Below are 22151 nucleotides of genomic sequence, written 5' to 3' on the forward strand. Positions count from 1 at the left end.
GGGCTGTTGTGGGGGGACTGGAGTTGGGCTGTTGTGGGGGACTGGAGTTGGGCTGTTGTGGGGGGACTGGAGTTGGGCTGTTGTGGGGGACTGGAGTTGGGCTGTTGTGGGGGAGTTGGGCTGTTGTGGGGGGACTGGAGTTGGGCTGTTGTGGGGGACTGGAGTTGGGCTGTTGTGGGGGACTGGAGTTGGGCTGTTGTGGGGACTGGAGTTGGGCTGTTGTGGGGGACTGGAGTTGGGCTGTTGTGGGGGGGACTGGAGTTGGGCTGTTGTGGGGGACTGGAGTTGGGCTGTTGTGGGGGACTGGAGTTGGGCTGTTGTGGGGGACTGGAGTTGGGCTGTTGTGGGGGGACTGGAGTTGGGCTGTTGTGGGGGGACTGGAGTTGGGCTGTTGTGGGGGACTGGAGGAGGGCTGTTGTGGGGGACTGGAGGAGGGCTGTTGTGGGGGACTGGAGGAGTGGAAGCTCTGCCTGGTTACATGATCTCCCTGCTGTTGCGGATGGCACAGCACAACACCATACTGAAGATCATCCCTATAACCTAAAGAGGGAAAGAGAGAGATGAGGAGAGAGAGAGAGAGAGATGAGGAGAGAGAGAGAGATGAGGAGAGAGAGAGAGAGAGATGAGAGAGAGAGAGAGAGAGATGAGGAGAGAGAGAGAGATGAGGAGAGAGAGAGAGATGAGAGAGAGAGAGAGAGAGAGAGAGAGAGAGAGAGAGAGATGAGGAGAGAGAGAGAGAGAGGGAGAGAGAGAGAGAGATGAGGAGAGAGAGATGAGGAGAGAGAGAGAGAGAGAGAGATGAGGAGAGAGAGAGAGAGAGAGAGAGATGAGGAGAGAGAGAGATGAGAGAGAGAGAGAGATGAGGAGAGAGAAAGATGAGGAGAGAGAAAGATGAGGAGAAAGAGAGAGATGAGGAGAGAGAGAGAGAGAGATGAGGAGAAAGAGAGAGATGAGGAGAAAGAGAGAGATGAGGAGAGAGAGAGAGAGAGATGAGGAGAGAGAAAGATGAGGAGAAAGAGAGAGAGATGAGGAGAGAGACAGAGAGAGATGAGGAGAGAGAGAGAGAGAGAAAGATGAGGAGAGAGAGACAGATGAGGAGAAAGAGAGAGAGAGATGAGGAGAGAGACAGATGAGGAGAAAGAGAGAGAGAGAGAGATGAGGAGAGAGACAGAGAGAGAAAGAAAGAAAGAAAGAAAGAAAGAAAGAAAGAAAGAAAGAAAAAAGAAAAAAAAAAAAAAGAAGAGAGGTGAGATTACAAGGATCCACAAAGAATTCAAAAACAAATCCAATTTTGATGGGTGAAATTCCACAGTGTGTCATCACAGCAGCAAGATTTGTGACCTGTTGCCACAAGAAAAGGGCAACCAGTTTGTTTTGAAACTTCTGTATGTGTAATATTTACTGTTCCTTTTTATTGTTTATTTCACTTTTGTATATTATCTACTTCACTTGCTTTGGCAATGTTAACACATATTTCCCATGCCAATAAAACCCCTTGAATTGAATTGATAGATCGAGGTAGAGATAGAGAGGGAGAGATAATCAAAATCAATAATATTTTGTCTTTCATACCAGGTCATGTGTCTTCTCAGTCATGTTGACACTGGTCTACTACCAGGTCATGTGTCTTCTCAGTCATGTTGACACTGGTCTACTACCAGGTCACGTGTCTTCTCAGTCATGTTGACACTGGTCTACTACCAGGTCACGTGTCTTCTCAGTCATGTTGACACTGGTCTACTACCAGGTCACGTGTCTTCTCAGTCATGTTGACACTGGTCTACTACCAGGTCACGTGTCTTCTCAGTCATGTTGACACTGGTCTACTACCAGGTCATGTGTCTTCTCAGTCATGTTGACACTGGTCTACTACCAGGTCATGTGTCTTCTCAGTCATGTTGACACTGGTCTACTACCAGGTCATGTGTCTTCTCAGTCATGTTGACACTGGTCTACTACCAGGTCATGTGTCTTCTCAGTCATGTTGACACTGGTCTACTACCAGGTCACGTGTCTTCTCAGTCATGTTGACACTGGTCTACTACCAGGTCACGTGTCTTCTCAGTCATGTTGACACTGGTCTACTACCAGGTCATGTGTCTTCTCAGTCATGTTGACACTGGTCTACTACCAGGTCATGTGTCTTCTCAGTCATGTTGACACTGGTCTACTACCAGGTCATGTGTCTTCTCAGTCATGTTGACACTGGTCTACTACCAGGTCATGTGTCTTCTCAGTCATGTTGACACTGGTCTACTACCAGGTCATGTGTCTTCTCAGTCATGTTGACACTGGTCTACTACCAGGTCATGTGTCTTCTCAGTCATGTTGACACTGGTCCACTATCATTGCTTTAATGTATTGTTGTTCTCGTTGTTGTTAATGGTAATTCCATGTCCACTACGACTATTATTTTTATTGAAAGCCTTATTGCTGTTGGTCTCACCATTTTTGTACTGGTAAGTAATTAAAGTCTATTGAATTGAGAGAGAGAGACAGAGTTGAGACTGGTCTAGAGAGAGAGACACTGGTCTACTACTAGGTCATTGTCTTCTCAGTCAGAGACAGAGACAGAGAGACAGAGACAGAGAGAGAGAGAGAGACAGAGACAGAGAGAGAGAGAGACAGAGAGAGAGACAAAGACAGAGAGAGAGACAAAGACAGAGAGAGACAGACAGAGACAGACAAAGACAGAGACAGAGAGACAGACAAAGACAGAGAGAGAGACAGAGAGAGAGACAAAGAGAGAGACAGAGAGAGAGACAAAGACAGAGACAGAGAGAGACAAAGCCAGAGACAGAGAGAGAGACAGAGACAGACAAAGACAGAGAGACAGACAAAGACAGAGAGAGAGACAAAGACAGAGAGAGAGACAAAGACAGAGAGAGAGACAAAGACAGAGAGAGAGACAAAGACAGAGAGAGAGACAAAGCCAGAGACAGAGAGAGAGACAAAGACAGAGACAAAGACAGAGACAGAGAGAGAGACAAAGACAGACACAGAGAGAGAGACAAAGACAGACAAAGACAGAGAGACAGACAAAGACAGAGAGAGAGACAAAGACAGAGAGAGAGACAAAGACAGAGAGAGAGACAAAGACAGAGAGAGAGACAGAGACAAAGACAGAGACAAAGACAGAGAGAGAGACAAAGACAGAGAGAGAGACAGAGAGAAAGGAAGGAGACATTGTTGGAGAGCAATTTAAAGTAGTGTGTTTATGTGTCTGTCTTTGGAAGGGAGAGACACAGAGGGAGAGACCGAGGGAGAGACAGAGACGGAGAGACAGAGACAGAGGGAGAGACAGACTCCCCAGTTCTGTTCTCACCATGACTCCAGCGATGCCGATCCCCACGTAACCGATGATGTAGAGTTTACTGTTGAAGAACTCCTTGATGCCCACCTCACAGTCCTACACACACACACACACACACACACACACACACACACACACACACACACACACACACACACACACACACACACACGTTAGAAACAACATAAAGATTTAAATTAAAATTCCAATATTTAGCCCCAAGTTAGCGATGATGGCTATAGAGGTAGTTATCTACTGTCATTAGTCCCACCTTGGTGCCAGCTGGGGCCTCAGGGCAGAAGCTCTGGGACGTCCCACAACAGTTGAGCTGCAGGGGGAGAGGGAGTGTGGATGTTACCATGGTTACGGATAGTCCTGAATGAATCGTGAATAATGATGAGTGACTAAGTTACAGATACACAAATATCAAACCCTCAAGACGTGCTAACCTCTCACCATTACAATAACAGGAGAGGTTAGCATTGTATATCATAGCCCCAAGACATGCTAACCTCTCCCATTACAATAACAGGAGAGAATAGCATCTTATATCATAGCCCCACGACATGCTAACCTTTCACCATTACAATAACAGGGGAGGTTAGCATTTTATATCATAGCCCCAAGACATGCTAACCTCTCACCATTACAATAACAGGAGAGGTTAGCATTGTATATCATAGCCCCAAGACATGCTAACCTCTCCCATTACAATAACAGGAGAGAATAGCATCTTATATCATAGCCCCACGACATGCTAACCTTTCACCATTACAATAACAGGGGAGGTTAGCATTTTATATCATAGCCCCACGACATGCTAACCTCTCACCATTACAATAACAGGGGAGGTTAGCATTTTATATCATAGCCCAAGACATGCTAACCTCTCACCATTACAATAACAGGGGAGGTTAGCATTTTATATCATACCCCCAAGACATGCTAACCTTTCACCATTACAATAACAGGGGAGGTTAGCATTTTATATCATACCCCCAAGACATGCTAACCTTTCACCATTACAATAACAGGGGAGGTTAGCATTTTATATCATACCCCAAGACATGCTAACCTTTCACCATTACAATAACAGGGGAGGTTAGCATTTTATATCATACCCCCAAGACATGCTAACCTCTCACCATTAACAATAACAGGGGTAGTTAGCATTTTATACCAAACCCCAAGACATGCTAACCTTTCACCATTACAATAACAGGGGAGGTTAGCATTTTATATCATAGCCCCAAGACATGCTAACCTCTCCCCATTACAATAACAGGAGAGGTTAGCATTTTATATCATAGCCCCAAGACATGCTAACCTTTCACCATTACAATAACAGGGGAGATTAGCATTTTGAGGGGGTATGATATTTATCCCTCTAACTTTCTCACTCGTTATTCATGATTCATTCAGGATTATCCGTAACCATGGTAACATCCACATTAATGTAGAAGTGTTTAGAAACATATTCTGTTATTTACAATAAAAGTGACTCTAAAATGACACAACACATTCTTTATAATCTCATTTCTATTGGACACAAAATAATCTGAAACACAACCAAAACAAACAGCATCCAACAAGTTTATAGAGTCACTAGTTTGATGTGGTCATTGTGTGATAGACATATGGGACCAAATACTAAACTTCTGAACTACTTTAATACACGTAAGTGAATCTGTCTCAATACTTTTGGTCCACCAAAATGTGGGGGACTAAGTACAAAAATACTGTAATTTCTAAATGATTGATCAGATATGAAGGGAGATACCCTCAAATTAAAAGTAGTACCTCCACAAAACATGGTCCCAAACGCTGTCTCATAAACACCCTCAAATTAAAGTAGTACCTACACAAAACATGGTCCCAAACCCTGTCTCATAAACACCCTCAAATTAAAGCTGACAGTCTGCACTTCAACCTCATAATCATTGTTTAATTTAAAATCCTGGAGACAAAATAACAAAAGAAAATGTCACAATAATTATGGAGGGTAAATCGGTAGTTCTACTAGAGTTTAGTATCATTGAAATCAACAATATGCATCTATCGTATGGACTATTGTTTTCAAGCATCGTTTTTTCACCAGAAAAAATGTTAAGTGTTAATGTACTTACAACTTTGTGGTAAGAGTTTTGTATCATTGTGTTGTTGTTTTTGTTGTCGTTGTAGGATTTGATGTAATAGTTCTGGACATCTTCGATTATCTGTGAGAAATGAATCAGACAAGACCATAAAAATAATTATTATATTCTGACAGGTGGCGTTACTGCGACGCAAACGCTCGTCCCTTAGCGCGACAACTCCGTCTGATTGGTTATCTGAAGTAAGACAATAAATGACAGTTGGAACCACAATAGCGTGGTGGACTGATGCGGTGTATTATGGGTACCTTGTCTTTGTTCAAGAAGCCAAACACACCAGCAGCAACCTCGGCGCCAAAGATTATCAGCAGGCAGGCAAAGAACTGGAACACAAAGACAGGTTAGAGTGGACCGTTTCCATGGTTTCTGATCTGGAACACAAAGACAGGTTAGAGTGGACCGTTTCCATGGTTTCTGATCTGGAACACAAAGACAGGTAAGAGTGGACCGTTTCCATGGTTTCTGATCTGGAACACAAAGACAGGTTAGAGTGGACCGTTTCCATGGTTTCTGATCTGGAACACAAAGACAGGTTAGAGTGGACCGTTTCCATGGTTTCTGATCTGGAACACAAAGACAGGTTAGAGTGGACTGTTTCCATGGTTTCTGATCTGGCTTTATCCTGAGCTCTTGGGAGTAGATGATTTGGTAACATTGTATTCTAAAAGGTACACATACTAGCCACTAATTTGTAGTGTGTATGTGTATATAAGTAACGTCTAAAGGCCTTTAATAGGTCTCATGAACCATAATTAAGTGATTTCCTTTTGAAACATTATAAGTTACCCGAGTTTGACATGAATGTTGGCTGTAGGGAGAGGTATGCCCCTTAATGTCCAACAAGGTCATATCTGGACAGTTTGGTAGAAATATGGTATGGTAATATGGAGAACAAAAATGGACAACTTTAGCTTTTACTTCACTACATTCCTAAAGAAAAGAATGTACTTTTTACTCCTTACATTATCCCTGACGCCCAAAAGTACTCCATACATTTTGAAAGGAAAATGGTCCAATTGTACACAATTATCATGAGAACATCCCTGGTCATCCCTACTGCCTCTGATCTGGAGGACTCACTAAACAGAGAACATCCCTGGTCATCCCTACTGCCTCTGATCTGGAGGACTCACTAAACAGAGAACATCCCTGGTCATCCCTACTGCCTCTGATCTGGCAGACTCACTAAACACAAATGCAATGTTGGTAAATGATGTCTGAGTGTTTGAGTGTTCCCCTGGCTATCTGTAATGATGTCTGAGTGTTGGAGTGTTCCCCTGGCTATCTGTAATGATGTCTGAGTGTTGGAGTGTTCCCCTGGCTATCTGTAAATGATGTCTGAGTGTTCCCCTGGCTATCTGTAAATGATGTCTGAGTGTTCCCCTGGCTATCTGTAAATGATGTCTGAGTGTTCCCCTGGCTATCTGTATATAATGTCTGAGTGTTCCCCTGGCTATCTGTAATGATGTCTGAGTGTTGGAGTGTTCCCCTGGCTATCTGTAATGATGTCTGAGTGTTGGAGTGTTCCCCTGGCTATCTGTAATGATGTCTGAGTGTTGGAGTGTTCCTCTGGCTATCTGTAAATGATGTCTGAGTGTTGGAGTGTTCCCTGGCTATCTGTATGTCTGAGTGTTGATCTGTGTTCCCCTGGCTGTACCCCTGGCTATCTGTAATGATGTCTGAGTGTTGGAGTGTTCCCCTGGCTATCTGTAAATGATGTCTGAGTGTTCCCCTGGCTATCTGTAATGATGTCTGAGTGTCTGAGTGTTCCCCTGGCTATCTGTAATGATGTCTGAGTGTTGGAGTGTTCCCCTGGCTATCTAACAATAATAATAACAACATTGTGCTGTCTGCTTTGCTTAATATCAGGAAGTTGAAATGACTTATACATTTACTGTGGATACTTCAGTATTTATATTTAAAACCAAAATACTTTTAGACTTTTACTCAAGTAGTATTTTACTGAGTGACTTTCACTTTTACTTGAGTCATTGTCTATTAAGGCATCTTTACTTTTACTACAGTATAAGAATTGGGTACTTTCTCCTCCACTGAATGAGTCCTAGTAAAAGGGCCTATAAGATACTTATTTTTTATTTTTTTACCTTTATTTAACCAGGCAAGTCAGTTAAGAACAAATTATTATTTTCAATGACGGCCTGGGAACAGTGGGTTAACTGCCTGTTCAGGGGCAGAACGACAGATTTGTACCTTGTCAGCTCGGGGGTTTGAACTCGCAACCTTCGATTTGTACCTTGTCAGCTCGGGGGTTTGAACTCGCAACCTTCCGGTTACTAGTCCAACGCTCTAACCACTAGGCCACGCTGCCGCAACTGTCAGGATTTGGCCAGGGTTGTTCCGGTTTTTGGTCACTAGATGCCCCCATTGTGCTTTTTGATCTTTTGTTTTCCCTTGATCCCCATTATTATTTGCACCTGTGCCTCGTTTCCCCTGATTGTATTTAAACCCTTTGTTTTCCTCAGTCCTTTGCTCTGTGTTTGTATGTTAGCACCCAGGCCTAGTACTCTGAGAACTCTTGTTGATCCCGGTGGACTCTCTTGTGGAATTCTGTTTTTTGTTCTTGTTTATTTATTTTTGAGTATCTTTTGAGGCTTTTTGTGCTTCACCTTCCACCTTGTGGATTTACCTTTTTGTCTTGGAGGATTTCCTTTGTTCTTGTAGGATTCCTTTTGAGGTTGTGGAGTTACATGTTTTCCTGAAGAACTTCACTTTTTACTTCATTAAATACACCGTCTCAAGTACTGCTGTGTCTGCCTCATCTTCTGGGTTCTGCCGACTATTCGTGGCTCAGTTGGTTAAGTGGCTGTTTCTCACTCCGGAGACCCGGGTTCGTAACCGGGTCCTGACACATACTGACTAACTACAAATTAGTGGCTAGTGTGTGTACTTCTAAAATACAATGTTACTGAAGATTCTGAGTTCAGTCAAGATCGGACTAATTATCTAGCTAGCTTGATTGTGTTTTCTGCCCCTCGGGGAAGTGCGTCAACTCACCGACCCCAGCAGACACTGGGACTCTCGTATGGCTCCACAGCAGCCAAAGAATCCCACCAACATCACTAGACTGCCTGCTATGATCAGGATATATACACCTGGGGGGGAGAGAGAGAGAGGGGGGGACAGAGAGAGAGAGGGGACAGAGAGAGAGAGAGAGAGAGGGGGACAGAGAGAGACAGAGACAGAGAGAGAGAGGGAGAGGAAAACAAATCAGATGAAAGACCATTCAGGGTATTATATATTCAGCGAGACTGTTGCAGTTCCCAGGAGCACCAGCAGAGGGCAGCATTAGACCACACAAACACTTATCAACCAGATCATGTGAGAGAGAGCAGGAGAGCCAGTATTATAACTGTGGACTAAACAGACATAATGTAGTGACCAGCAGGAGAGACAGTATTATAACTGTGGACTAAACAGACATAATGTACTGACCAGCAGGAGAGACAGTATTATAACTGTGGACTAAACAGACATAATGTAGTGACCAGCAGGAGAGACAGTATTATAACTGTGGACTAAAACAACATAATGTACTGACCAGCAGGACCAGTGACCAGCTGACAGTGTGTTTATAGACTAACTAACCATATAGATGACAGTGTGTCTATAGACTAACTAACCATATAGTTGACAGTGTGTCTATAGACTAACTAACCATATAGTTGACAGTGTGTCTATAGACTAACTAACCATATAGTTGACAGTGTGTCTATAGACTAACTAACCATATAGCTGACAGTGTGTCTATAGACTAACTAACCATATAGTTGACAGTGTGTCTATAGACTAACTAACCATATAGTTGACAGTGTGTCTATAGACTAACTAACCATATAGTTGACAGTGTGTGTCTATAGACTAACAATGTAGTTGACCGTGTGTCTGTCTATAGACTAACTAACCATATAGCTGACAGTGTGTCTATAGACTAACTAACCATATAGTTGACAGTGTGTCTATAGACTAACCATATAGTTGACAGTGTGTCTATAGACTAACCATATAGTTGACAGTGTGTGTCTATAGACTAACAATGTAGTTGACCGTGTGTCTGTCTATAGACTAACTAACCATATAGCTGACAGTGTGTCTATAGACTAACCATATAGTTGACAGTGTCTGTCTATAGACTAAACATATAGTTGACAGTGTGTCTATAGACTAAATAACCATATAGTTGACAGTGTGTCTATAGACTAACCATATAGTTGACAGTGTGTCTATAGACTAACTAACCGTATAGTTGACAGTGTGTCTATAGACTAACTAACCGTATAGTTGACAGTGTGTCTATAGACTAACTAACCATATAGTTGACAGCGTGTCTATAGACTAACTAACCATATAGTTGACAGCGTGTCTATAGACTAACTAACCATATAGTTGACAGCGTGTCTGTCTATAGACTAACTAACCATATAGTTGACAGCGTGTCTGTCTATAGACAAACTAACCATATAGTTGACAGTGTGTCTGTCTAGACTAACCATATTGTTGACAGTGTGTCTATAGACTAACCATATTGTTGACAGTGTGTCTATAGACTAACTAACCATATAGTTGACAGTGTGTCTATAGACTAACTAACCATATAGTTGACAGTGTGTCTATAGACTAACTAACCATATAGTTGACAGTGTGTCTATAGACTAACTAACCATATAGTTGACAGTGTGTCTATAGACTAACTAACCATATAGTTGACAGTGTGTCTGTCTATAGACTAACCATATTGTTGACAGTGTGTCTATAGACTAACCATATTGTTGACAGTGTGTCTATAGACTAACCATATTGTTGACAGTGTGTCTATAGACTAACTAACCATATAGTTGACAGTGTGTCTATAGACTAACTAACCATATAGTTGACAGTGTGTCTATAGACTAACCATATAGTTGACAGTGTGTCTATAGACTAACCATATAGTTGACAGTGTGTCTATAGACTAACCATATAGTTGACAGTGTGTCTACAGACTAACAATGTAGTTGACCGTGTGTCTGTCTATAGACTAACTAACCATATAGCTGACAGTGTGCCTATAGACTAACTAACCATATAGTTGACAGTGTGTCTATAGAGTAACAATGCAGTTGACAGTGTGTCTATAGACTAACTAACCATATAGTTGACAGTGTGTCTATAGACTAACTAACCATATAGTTGACAGTGTGTCTATAGACTAACTAACCATGTAGATGACAGTGTTGTGCACAGACACCCGTTGGGCACAGACACCCGTTGGGCACAGACACCCGTTGGGCACAGACACCAGTTGGGCACAGACACCCGTTGGGCACAGACACCCGTTGGGCACAGACACCCGTTGGGCACAGACACCGGTTGGGCACAGACACCTTTAAAAATAAAGGTAGGGGGCGTGGATCAGGAGACCAGTCAGTATCCGGTGTGATCACCATCCTTTGCATCGAGCTGATCAGGCCGGTTACACACGGTCTACGATTGTGAGGCCGGTCGGAGGCGGCTTATGGTAGATAAATGAACATTAAATGATCTGGTAACAGCTCTGGTGGACATTCCTGCAGTCAGCATGCCAATTACTCATTCCGTCGAAACTTGAGGTATTTTACAGTGGCCTTTTATTAGTGCACGTTGTGTTTAAATTTCTGTTCAGTATAGGGGGGACAACGCTGTATAGAATTAGACATCGCTGTTTTTCATACAATTTATAAGCAGACATTTTTGTGACCCTATTGAAATTACAATCCTCACCGCTTCTCCAGGGCCACTTTCAGCCTCTCTGACATTATGTCAGTCCTCCATGATCATTGGTTCATTTATAGGCCTCCTCCAGTCCCATTGGCTAACTCACACATCCCCTCACTACTGATTGGCTGATTCCTGTCCCTGTACTCACCATAAAAGAAGGTGTCTGGCGCGCCGTCTCCGTTCAGCAGAGCGACGGTCTCAGGATCGAACCGCAACCACAGCCCGACTGCAAGGACCAACGAGCCCATCAACTAGTAGAGAGAGGAGAGAGGGGGAGCGAGAGTGAGCATGACAGAGAGGAAAGAAGATAAGAGAAATAGTTAGAAGGCTATTTGTGTCTTACTCACATTTCCCCTCAACAACAGACCATCAGCATACACCTACATCTCCTCCCCTCCCCTCCTCCTCCTCCTCCTCCCCCTCTCCCCCCTCCCTCCCCCCCCCTCCTCCTCCTCCCTCTCCCCCCTCCTCCTCCTCCCTCTCCCCCCTCCCTCCTCCTCCCTCCCCCCCCCCTCCTCCTCCCCCCCTCTCCCTCCCTCTCCTCCTCCCCTCCCCCCTCTCTCCCCCTCCCTCCCCCCCCTCTCCTCTCCCCCCCCCCCCTCTCCTCCTCCCCTCCCCCCTCTCCCTCCCCCCCTCTCCTCTCCCCCTCCCCCCCTCTCCTCCCTCCTCCCCTCCCCTCCTCCCCTCGTGCATTTCCACGGTAACGGAATTAAACTTTCATAATGTACGCCAAAAAAACAACAACAAAAAAACATTGATTCCAAAAAGTTTAACAAACCATTCAACTCTATGGACAGGGGCTCATTCAACTCTATGGACAGGGGCTCATTCAACTCTATGGACAGGGGCTCATTCAACTCTATGGACAGGGGCTCATTCAACTCTATGGACAGGGGCTCATTCAACTCTATGGACAGGGGCTCATTCAACTCTATGGACAGGGGCTCATTCAACTCTATGGACAGGGGCTCATTCAACTCTATGGACAGGGGCTCATTCAACTCTATGGACAGGGGCTCATTCAACTCTATGGACAGGGGCTCATTCAACTCTATGGACAGGGGCTCATTCAACTCTATGGACAGGGGCTCATTCAACTCTATGGACAGGGGCTCATTCAACTCTATGGACAGGGGCTTTGATCAATTTACACGTGCATTTCAAAAAAAAAAATTTTAGTTTAATAACTGCGACGATGCAAAGTATGGTAACAGGATTACGGTCAAAATCTCCCTCTGGGGTTTAAAAAAAATATATGCATTTTTAATGTTTTCTATCTGGGATTTACATTCCATGATGTCTGCAGGGAGAATGATGCGTCAGCTATGACATCACACCTCGACAGGTTGTCCTTTGGTAACTGAACTACAGGAGGTAACACCCGGTAACGGAACAGATCGGTACTATACAGAAATGCATAATGATGGACATGAATATCCTTCTCTTCGTGGTAATTTATGCTAAATAGGAACACACTTATTTTTGCATATTAGGGGTATACACACCGGCTATTGTCGGAATTACCTCCTTCCATAAACAAGACCACATCTGGTTGGTCCAAACCAGACCAATCTGAGCCAGTACCGTAGGAAGTCAGTACAGTACAATAGTTTAGTACAGAACATTAGTACAATAGTACAGTACAGTAGTACAGTAGAGTACAGTACAGTAGTTTAGTACAGAACATTAGTACAATAGTACAGTAGAGTAGTACAGTAGAGTACAGTACAGTAGTTTAGTACAGAACATTAGTACAATAGTACAGTACAGTAGTACAGTACAGTAGTTTAGTACAGTAGTTTAGTACAGAACATTAGTACAATAGTACAGTACAGTAGTTTAGTACAGAACATTAGTACAATAGTACAGTACAGTAGTACAGTACAGTAGTTTAGTACAGTAGTTTAGTAGAGTACAGTAGTTTAGTAGAGTACAGTAGTTTAGTAGAGTAGTTTAGTACAATAGTTTAGTAGAGTACAGTAGTTTAGTAGAGTAGTTTAGTACAGTAGTTTAGTACAGTAGTTTAGTAGAGTAGTTTAGTACAATAGTTTAGTACAGTAGTTTAGTACAATAGTACAGTACAGTAGTTTAGTACAGTAGTTTAGTACAGTAGTTTAGTACAGTAGTTTAGTACAGAACATTAGTACAATAGTACAGTACAGTAGTTTAGTAGAGTACAATAGTTTAGTAGAGTAGTTTAGTACAATAGTTTAGTAGAGTACAATAGTTTAGTAGAGTAGTTTAGTAGAGTACAATAGTTTAGTAGAGTAGTTTAGTACAATAGTTTAGTAGAGTACAATAGTTTAGTACAGTAGTTTAGTACAATAATTTAGTACAGTAGTTTAGTACAGTAGTTTAGTACAGAACATTAGTACAATAGTTTAGTATAGTAGTTTAGTACAGTAGTTTAGTACAGAACATTAGTACAATAGTACAGTACAGTAGTTTAGTACAGTAGTTTAGTAGAGTAGTTTAGTAGAGTAGTTTAGTACAGTAGTTTAGTAGAGTAGTTTAGTACAGTAGTTTAGTACAGTAGTTTAGTAGAGTAGTTTAGTACAGTAGTTTAGTACAGTAGTTTAGTAGAGTAGTTTAGTACAGAACATTAAGTACAATAGTACAGTAGTTTAGTACAGTAGTTTAGTACAGTAGTTTGGTACAGTACAGTAGTTTAGTACAGTAGTTTAGTACAGTAGTTTAGTAGAGTAGTTTAGTAGAGTAGTTTAGTAGAGTAGTTTAGTAGAGTACAGTAGTTTAGTACAGTAGTTTAGTAGAGTAGTTTAGTACAGTAGTTTAGTAGAGTAGTTTAGTAGAGTAGTTTAGTACAGTAGTTTAGTAGAGTAGTTTAGTACAGTACAGTAGTTTAGTATAGTAGTTTAGTACAGTAGTTTAGTATAGTAGTTTAGTACAGTACAGTAGTTTAGTTTAGTACAGTACAGTAGTTTAGTATAGTAGTTTAGTACAGTAGTTTAGTACAGTAGTTTAGTACAGTAGTTTAGTACAGTAGTTTAGTGGAGTAGTTTAGTGGAGTAGTTTAGTGGAGTAGTTTAGTACAGTACAGTAGTTTAGTACAGTAGTTTAGTACAGTACAGTAGTTTAGTACAGTACAGTAGTTTAGTACAGTAGTAGTTTAGTTTAGTACAGTAGTTTAGTAGAGTAGTTTAGTAGAGTACAGTTTTAGTAGTTTAGTACAGTTTTAGTAGAGTACTTTAGTAGTAGTAGTTTAGTACAGTTAGTTTAGTACAGTTTTAGTAGTTTAGTACAGTACAGTAGTTTAGTAGTTTTAGTAGTACAGTAGTTTAGTACAGTAGTTTAGTAGAGTAGTTTAGTACAGTAGTTTAGTAGAGTACAGTAGTTTAGTACAGTAGTTTAGTACAGTAGTTTAGTACAGTAGTTTAGTACAGTAGTTTACAGTAGTTTAGTACAGTAGTTTAGTACAGTACAGTAGTTTAGTAGAGTACAGTAGTTTAGTATAGTAGTTTAGTATAGTAGTAGTTTAGTACAGTACAGTAGTTTAGTAGAGTAGAGTAGTTTAGTACAGTAGTTTAGTACAGTAGTTTAGTACAGTAGTTTAGTACAGTACAGTAGTTTAGTAGAGTAGTTTAGTAGAGTAGTTTAGTACAGTAGTTTAGTACAGTAGTTTAGTACAGTAGTTTTATAGTAGTAGTACAGTAGTTTAGTACAGTACAGTAGTTTAGTACAGTAGTTTAGTATAGTAGTTTAGTACAGTACAGTAGTTTAGTACAGTAGTTTAGTAGTAGTTTAGTACAGTAGTTTAGTACAGTACAGTAGTTTAGTACAGTAGTTTAGTACAGTAGTTTAGTACAGTAGTTTAGTACAGTAGTTTAATAGAGTAGTTTAATAGAGTAGTTTAATAGTAGTAGTTAGTTTAGTACAGTAGTACAGTACAGTAGTTTAGTATAGTAGTTTAGTATAGTAGTTTAGTTTACAGTACAGTAGTTTAGTACAGTAGTTTAGTACAGTAGTTTAGTACAGTAGTTTTAGTAGTACAGTAGTTTAGTACAGTAGTTTAGTAGAGTAGTTTTAGTACAGTAGTTTAGTACAGTAGTAGTAGTTTAGTACAGTAGTTTAGTACAGTACAGTAGTTTAGTAGAGTAGTTCAGTACAGTACAGTAGTTTAGTACATTAGTTTAGTAGAGTAGTTTAGTACAGTAGTTTAGTATAGTAGTTTAGTACAGTACAATAGTTTAGTACAGTAGTTTAGTAGAGTAGTTTAGTACAGTACAGTAGTTTAGTACAGTAGTTTAGTACAGTACAGTAGTTTAGTGGAGTAGTTTAGTAGAGTAGTTTAGTAGAGTAGTTTAGTACAGTAGAGTACAGTTTATTAAGCCAGGAATTTTTAGACACAGTGGAAATTTATCTGTAGTTTAGTTAAGGCCTTTTACAGTATTGAGTACAGTAGTTTAATAGAGTACAGTGTTTAGTACAGTATGTTTGTTCAGTAGTTTAGTCTAATGGTCTGTTCAGTGTTTAGTAGAGTCTAATGGTCTGTTCAGTGTAGTCTAATGGTCTGTTCAGTGTAGTCTGTGTGTGTCTGTGTGGTCTGTTCAGTGTAGTCTAATGGTCTGTTCAGTGTAGTCTAATGGTCTGTTCAGTGTTAGTCTAATGGTCTGTTCAGTGTAGTCTAATGGTCTGTTCAGTGTAGTCTAATGGTCTGTTCAGTGTAGTCTAATGGTCTGTTCAGTGTAGTCTAATGGTCTGTTCAGTGTAGTCTAATGGTCTGTTCAGTGTAGTCTAATGGTCTGTTCAGTGTAGTCTAATGGTCTGTTCAGTGTAGTCTAATGGTCTGTTCAGTGTAGTCTAATGGTCTGTTCAGTGTAGTCTAATGGTCTGTTCAGTGTAGTCTAATGGTCTGTTCAGTGTAGTCTAATGGTCTGTTCAGTGTAGTCTAATGGTCTGTTCAGTGTAGTCTAATGGTCTGTTCAGTGTAGTCTAATGGTCTGTTCAGTGTAGTCTAATGGTCTGTTCAGTGTAGTCTAATGGTCTGTTCAGTGTAGTCTAATGGTCTGTTCAGTGTAGTCTAATGGTCTGTTCAGTGTAGTCTAATGGTCTGTTCAGTGTAGTCTAATGGTCTGTTCAGTGTAGTCTAATGGTCTGTTCAGTGTAGTCTAATGGTCTGTTCAGTGTAGTCTAATGGTCTGTTCAGTGTAGTCTAATGGTCTGTTCAGTGTAGTCTAATGGTCTGTTCAGTGTAGTCTAATGGTCTGTTCAGTGTAGTCTAATGGTCTGTTCAGTGTAGTCTAATGGTCTGTTCAGTGTAGTCTAATGGTCTGTTCAGTGTAGTCTAATGGTCTGTTCAGTGTAGTCTAATGGTCTGTTCAGTGTAGTCTAATGGTCTGTTCAGTGTAGTCTAATGGTCTGTTCAGTGTAGTCTAATGGTCTGTTCAGTGTAGTCTAATGGTCTGTTCAGTGTAGTCTAATGGTCTGTTCAGTGTAGTCTAATGGTCTGTTCAGTGTAGTCTAATGGTCTGTTCAGTGTAGTCTAATGGTCTGTTCAGTGTAGTCTAATGGTCTGTTCAGTGTAGTCTAATGGTCTGTTCAGTGTAGTCTAATGGTCTGTTCAGTGTAGTCTAATGGTCTGTTCAGTGTAGTCTAATGGTCTGTTCAGTGTAGTCTAATGGTCTGTTCAGTGTAGTCTAATGGTCTGTTCAGTGTAGTCTAATGGTCTGTTCAGTGTAGTCTAATGGTCTGTTCAGTGTAGTCTAATGGTCTGTTCAGTGTAGTCTAATGGTCTGTTCAGTGTAGTCTAATGGTCTGTTCAGTGTAGTCTAATGGTCTGTTCAGTGTAGTCTAATGGTCTGTTCAGTGTAGTCTAATGGTCTGTTCAGTGTAGTCTAATGGTCTGTTCAGTGTAGTCTAATGGTCTGTTCAGTGTAGTCTAATGGTCTGTTCAGTGTAGTCTAATGGTCTGTTCAGTGTAGTCTAATGGTCTGTTCAGTGTAGTCTAATGGTCTGTTCAGTGTAGTCTAATGGTCTGTTCAGTGTAGTCTAATGGTCTGTTCATGGTCTGTTCAGTGTAGTCTAATGGTCTGTTCAGTGTAGTCTAATGGTCTGTTCAGTGTAGTCTAATGGTCTGTTTGTGAGGGTAATTTCCCTCAGCGCTAAGGTCTGTTATTGTGGGTTAGGGGGTGTGTGCTCTAAGGTCTGTTATTGTTATCACAAAGAGATCAGCAAAGGTCTGTTATCGTGAGGTTATCACAAAGGGGGGGGAGGGGGGTGTTGCTCTAAGGTCTGTTATCGTGGGTTATCACAAAGAGAGAGAGTGGGGGGGGGGGTGTTGCTCTAAGGTCTGTTATTGTGGGTTATCACAAAGAGAGAGAGAGGGGGGAGGGGGGTGTTGCTCTAAGGTCTGTGTTGCTCTAAGGTCTGTTATCGTGGGTTATCACAAAGAGAGAGAGGGGGGAGGGGGGTGTTGCTCTAAGGTCTGTTATTGTGGGTTATCACAAAGAGAGAGAGAGGGGGGGGGGGGGTGTTGCTCTAAGGTCTGTTATTGTGGGTTATCAAAAGAGAGAGAGAGGGGGAGGGGGTGTTGCTCTAAGGTCTGTTATTGTGGGTTATCACAAAGAGAGAGAGGGGGGGGTAAACAGAGAAAGAATGAAGATGAAAAGAAAGTATGAGAGTGAAAGAGGAAGGACGGGTGGGGAGGGGGGGGGCAAACCCCATTGTATCTGATGAGAGAGTGGAGGGAAAGGGGGTTTAAAAGGGGGAACCCTGTTGTACGATGTTGTTTAACAATTCTCTCCCTCTTTCCACATCTATAACCATCCTTCACAGAGGGGTTGGCTACAGACAATGGTGTGTCTGAATACAGCTAGATACCTCAGCCCAAAGGGTTTTACCCTTATGTCTGACCGTGGGGGGAGGAGTGGGTGACCACACCCACTCCTCCCCCCACGCCAACTTTTCCACCACCGCTGAAGAAAGGGAAAAAAAATCATAGGGGAAACACTAGTGTGTTTTTCATCTCCTAAAATGGCTTTGCATTCTGTGCTGGAGAGACGTGCACGCACATGAGCACATTCATTCAGCAGCCTTTACCAGTGTCAGAACTACAGTTGACATTTACATTTAAGTCATTTAGCAGACTCTCTTATCCAGAGCGACTTACAAATTGGTGCATTCACCTTATGACATCCAAGTTGGAAGTTTACTCCTGGTCACTGCCAAAGAGAATCACCTTTCTGCCATCTTCAAACATCAACATTCTATCATTATATGAGCTTGAGGCGAAGATCCTGATTCGATAACCCCTCCAATCTATCCTCCAATCACAACAATTATCCAAATATTGGAACTATCACCTTTTTTTTCCCCTCTCTCCACAGAACACGTTGGTATCCAGTTGCTAAGCAACCATTGTTGTGAATGATATTGCGAACGCCTTGGATAATAGAAAAAGTTGTGCTGCCGTGTTTACTGACCTATCGAAAGCGTTCGACACTGATCAGGGAACTAAAAGAAGCGGTCTTTCGATTGGACTGGGCTCTGACGTTTGCTTAGGGTTAAATCATTATCTCCATGAAAGATCCCGAGCCATCACGGCAGTATGGGAGGTTCTGGAGCTTCAGAAAGGTGGCCCCGCTAGTCATTGGTACGAGCTATTGTTTACTATCTAGATCAATAACATCGATGATATCGTGAAAAACTGTCAAATTCATTTACACACTTGCTATTGGCCAAGCATTTTCTAAATTTGAATTGACTTTCTGGTTCTGCATAAGACACTTTCTGAGCTAAAAATGCAAAAAAAAAATATATATATGCGCTTCTATCCTCTCTATCCTCTCCCGTCTGGTCTCTCTATCCTCTCCCGTCTGGTCTCTCTATCCTCCCCTCTCCCGTCTGGTCTCTCTATCCTCCCCTCTCCCGTCTGGTCTCTCTATCCTCCCCTCTCCCGTCTGGTCTCTCTATCCTCCCCTCTCCCGTCTGGTCTCTCTATCCTCCCCTCTCCCGTCTGGTCTCTCTATCCTCCCCTCTCCCGTCTGGTCTCTCTATCCTCCCCTCTCCCGTCTGGTCTCTCTATCCTCCCCTCTCCCGTCTGGTCTCCTCCCCTCTCCCGTCTGGTCTCTCTATCCTCCCCTCTCCCGTCTGGTCTCTCTATCCTCCCCTCTCCCGTCTGGTCTCTCTATCCTCCCCTCTCCCGTCTGGTCTCTCTATCCTCCCCTCTCCCGTCTGGTCTCTCTATCCTTCCCTCTCCCGTCTGGTCTCTCTATCCTCCCCTCTCCCGTCTGGTCTCTCTATCCTCCCCTCTCCCGTCTGGTCTCTCTATCCTCCCCTCTCCCGTCTGGTCTCTCTATCCTCCCCTCTCCCATCTGGGCTCTCTATCCTCCCCTCTCCCATCTGGGCTCTCTATCCTCCCCTCTCCCGTCTGGGCTCTCTATCCTCCCCTCTCCCGTCTGGGCTCTCTATCCTCCCCTCTCCCGTCTGGTCTCTCTATCCTCTCCAATCTCTCTCTAACAAGGGATTTGAAAGTACTACCAGGCCCCTCCCCCACTGGATTTCATCCCCCCCTCTGTCTGCAGTGGAGGAGGTCTGGGGACTGGGTAGGAGAGGAGGATAAACTATGAAAGGAGAGATAGAAGCAACATCCACTCTGGTGTGTCTCCTCTCTTTACCTAGGTCAGGATCATAGAGAGAGACCGTTGGGGTCTCCCTCTCTCTGATGGATAGAGACATAGTTAAACAATTATTAGGTCAATCCAATTGAATCTAAACTACATCATTTTAATCTAAATTAATATAAAATAATATTAGGGTTCAGTAACCATGGTGGATCGAATTAGGGTTCAGTAACCATGGTGGATCAAATTAGGGTTCAGTAACCATGGTGGATCAAATTAGGGTTCAGTAACCATGGTGGATCAAATCGTATTAGGCTTCAGTAACCATGGTGGATCGTATTAGGGTTCAGTAACCATGGTGGATCAAATTAGGGTTCAGTAATCATGGTGGATCGTATTAGGGTTCAGTAACCATGGTGGATCAAATCGTATTAGGCTTCAGTAACCATGGTGGATCGTATTAGGGTTCAGTAACCATGGTGGATGAAATTAGGGTTCAGTAACCATGGTGGATCAAATCGTATTAGGCTTCAGTAACCATGGTGGATCGTATTAGGGTTCAGTAACCATGGTGGATCAAATCGTATTAGGGTTCAGTAACCATGGTGGATGAAATTAGGGTTCAGTAACCATGGTGGATGAAATTAGGGTTCAGTAACCATGGTGGATCGTATTAGGCTTCAGTAACCATGGTGGATCGTATTAGGGTTCAGTAACCATGGTGGATCGTATTAGGGTTCAGTAACCATGGTGGATCGTATTAGGGTTCAGTAACCATGGTGGATCGTATTAGGGTTCAGTAACCATGGTGGATCATACTAGGGTTCAGTAACCATGGTGGATCAAATCGTATTAGGGTTCAGTAACCATGGTGGATCATACTAGGGTTCAGTAACCATGGTGGATCATACTAGGGTTCAGTAACCATGGTGGATCGTATTAGGGTTCAGTAACCATGGTGGATCGTATTAGGGTTCAGTAACCATGGTGGATCGTATTAGGGTTCAGTAACCATGGTGGATCGTATTAGGGTTCAGTAACCATGGTGGATCATACTAGGGTTCAGTAACCATGGTGGATCGTATTAGGGTTCAGTAACCATGGTGGATCGTATTAGGGTTCAGTAACCATGGTGGATCATACTAGGGTTCAGTAACCATGGTGGATCATACTAGGGTTCAGTAACCATGGTGGATCAAATCGTATTAGGCTTCAGTAACCATGGTGGATCATACTAGGGTTTAGTAACCATCATGTAGCATATTAGGGTTCAGTAGCCATCATGTAGCATATTAGGGTTCAGTAGCCATCATGTAGCATATTAGGGTTGAGTGCCTTTCTCAAGGGCACATGGACAGAGTTTTCACATTGTCGGGTCAGCTTTCAAACCAGCGACCTGCCGGTTACTAGTCCAACACTCTAACCACTAGGCTACCTGCTGGTTACTAGTCCAACACTCTAACCACTAGGCTACCTGCCGGTTACTAGTCCAACCCTCTAACCACTAGGCTACCTGCTGGTTACTAGTCCAACCCTCTGACCACTAGTCTACCTGCTGGTTACTAGTCCAACACTCCGACCACTAGTCTACCTGTTGGTTACTAGTCCAACCCTCTAACCACTAGTCTACCTGCTGGTTACTAGTCCAACCACTAGTCTACCTGCCGGTTACTAGTCCAACCCTCTAACCACTAGTCTACCTGCTGGTTACTAGTCCAACCACTAGTCTACCTGCTGGTTACTAGTCCAACCACTAGTCTACCTGCTGGTTACTAGTCCAACCACTAGTCTACCTGCTGGTTACTAGTCCAACCACTAGTCTACCTGCTGGTTACTAGTCCAACCCTAATAATTGTAATGGTTTACTTGAACAGTGAGAGACAGAATAAGAACAACATCCAGAGAAACACATGTCAAGAATGTTATAAATTGATTTGCACCATACGTAGAATGTATGCACACATGACTGTAAGTCGCTTTGGATAAAAGCGTCTGCTAAATGGCATATATTATTATTATTATTATTAATGAGGGAAATAAGTAATTATTTAATCATTTACGTTAAAAGGATGTTTTTTAAAGACAATAAATTGACAACAATGTTTGGAAGCTTTTAAATGATATAAAAAGTCAACCGTATCTTTTCCAGTGATGAAGCAATGGATGTCTCATGGTGTCAGGAAGCAGTTAAGAGCGTGGTGCTCGTTCAAATCCCCTTGCCAACTAGCTGAAAAATCTGTCGATGTGTTAAGCAAGACACAACCCTAATTGCTCCTGTAATTTTCTCTGGATTAGAGTGTCTGCTAAATGAAGTCCCATAGATCCCTTCATTACAAAAGCTCTACTACAAGA

The 22151-nt window shown here is 42.4% G+C and overlaps 1 protein-coding gene across 3 annotated transcripts in view; it reads right to left on the minus strand.

Moving 5' to 3' along the window:
• Positions 1-340: 340 nt before the first annotated feature.
• Positions 341-22151, minus strand: part of LOC124032421 (CD9 antigen-like) — a 30417-nt gene continuing 8606 nt past the window's right edge. For 2 of the 3 annotated variants that reach the window (XM_046344806.1, XM_046344807.1), the window contains exons 2-8: positions 11369-11471; positions 8482-8579; positions 5715-5789; positions 5440-5529; positions 3585-3641; positions 3326-3409; positions 341-540 (exon numbers count right to left, since the gene is read on the minus strand). In XM_046344806.1, the coding sequence (XP_046200762.1) occupies positions 475-540; positions 3326-3409; positions 3585-3641; positions 5440-5529; positions 5715-5789; positions 8482-8579; positions 11369-11471 (573 nt within the window). In that variant the 3' untranslated portion in view covers positions 341-474. The remainder of the gene's footprint in view (positions 541-3325; positions 3410-3584; positions 3642-5439; positions 5530-5714; positions 5790-8481; positions 8580-11368; positions 11472-22151) is intronic. The other variant, XM_046344808.1, reaches the window with a different exon arrangement.

Source organism: Oncorhynchus gorbuscha, linkage group LG03 (genome assembly GCF_021184085.1).
Source record: "Oncorhynchus gorbuscha isolate QuinsamMale2020 ecotype Even-year linkage group LG03, OgorEven_v1.0, whole genome shotgun sequence".
NCBI lineage: Eukaryota > Metazoa > Chordata > Actinopteri > Salmoniformes > Salmonidae > Oncorhynchus > Oncorhynchus gorbuscha.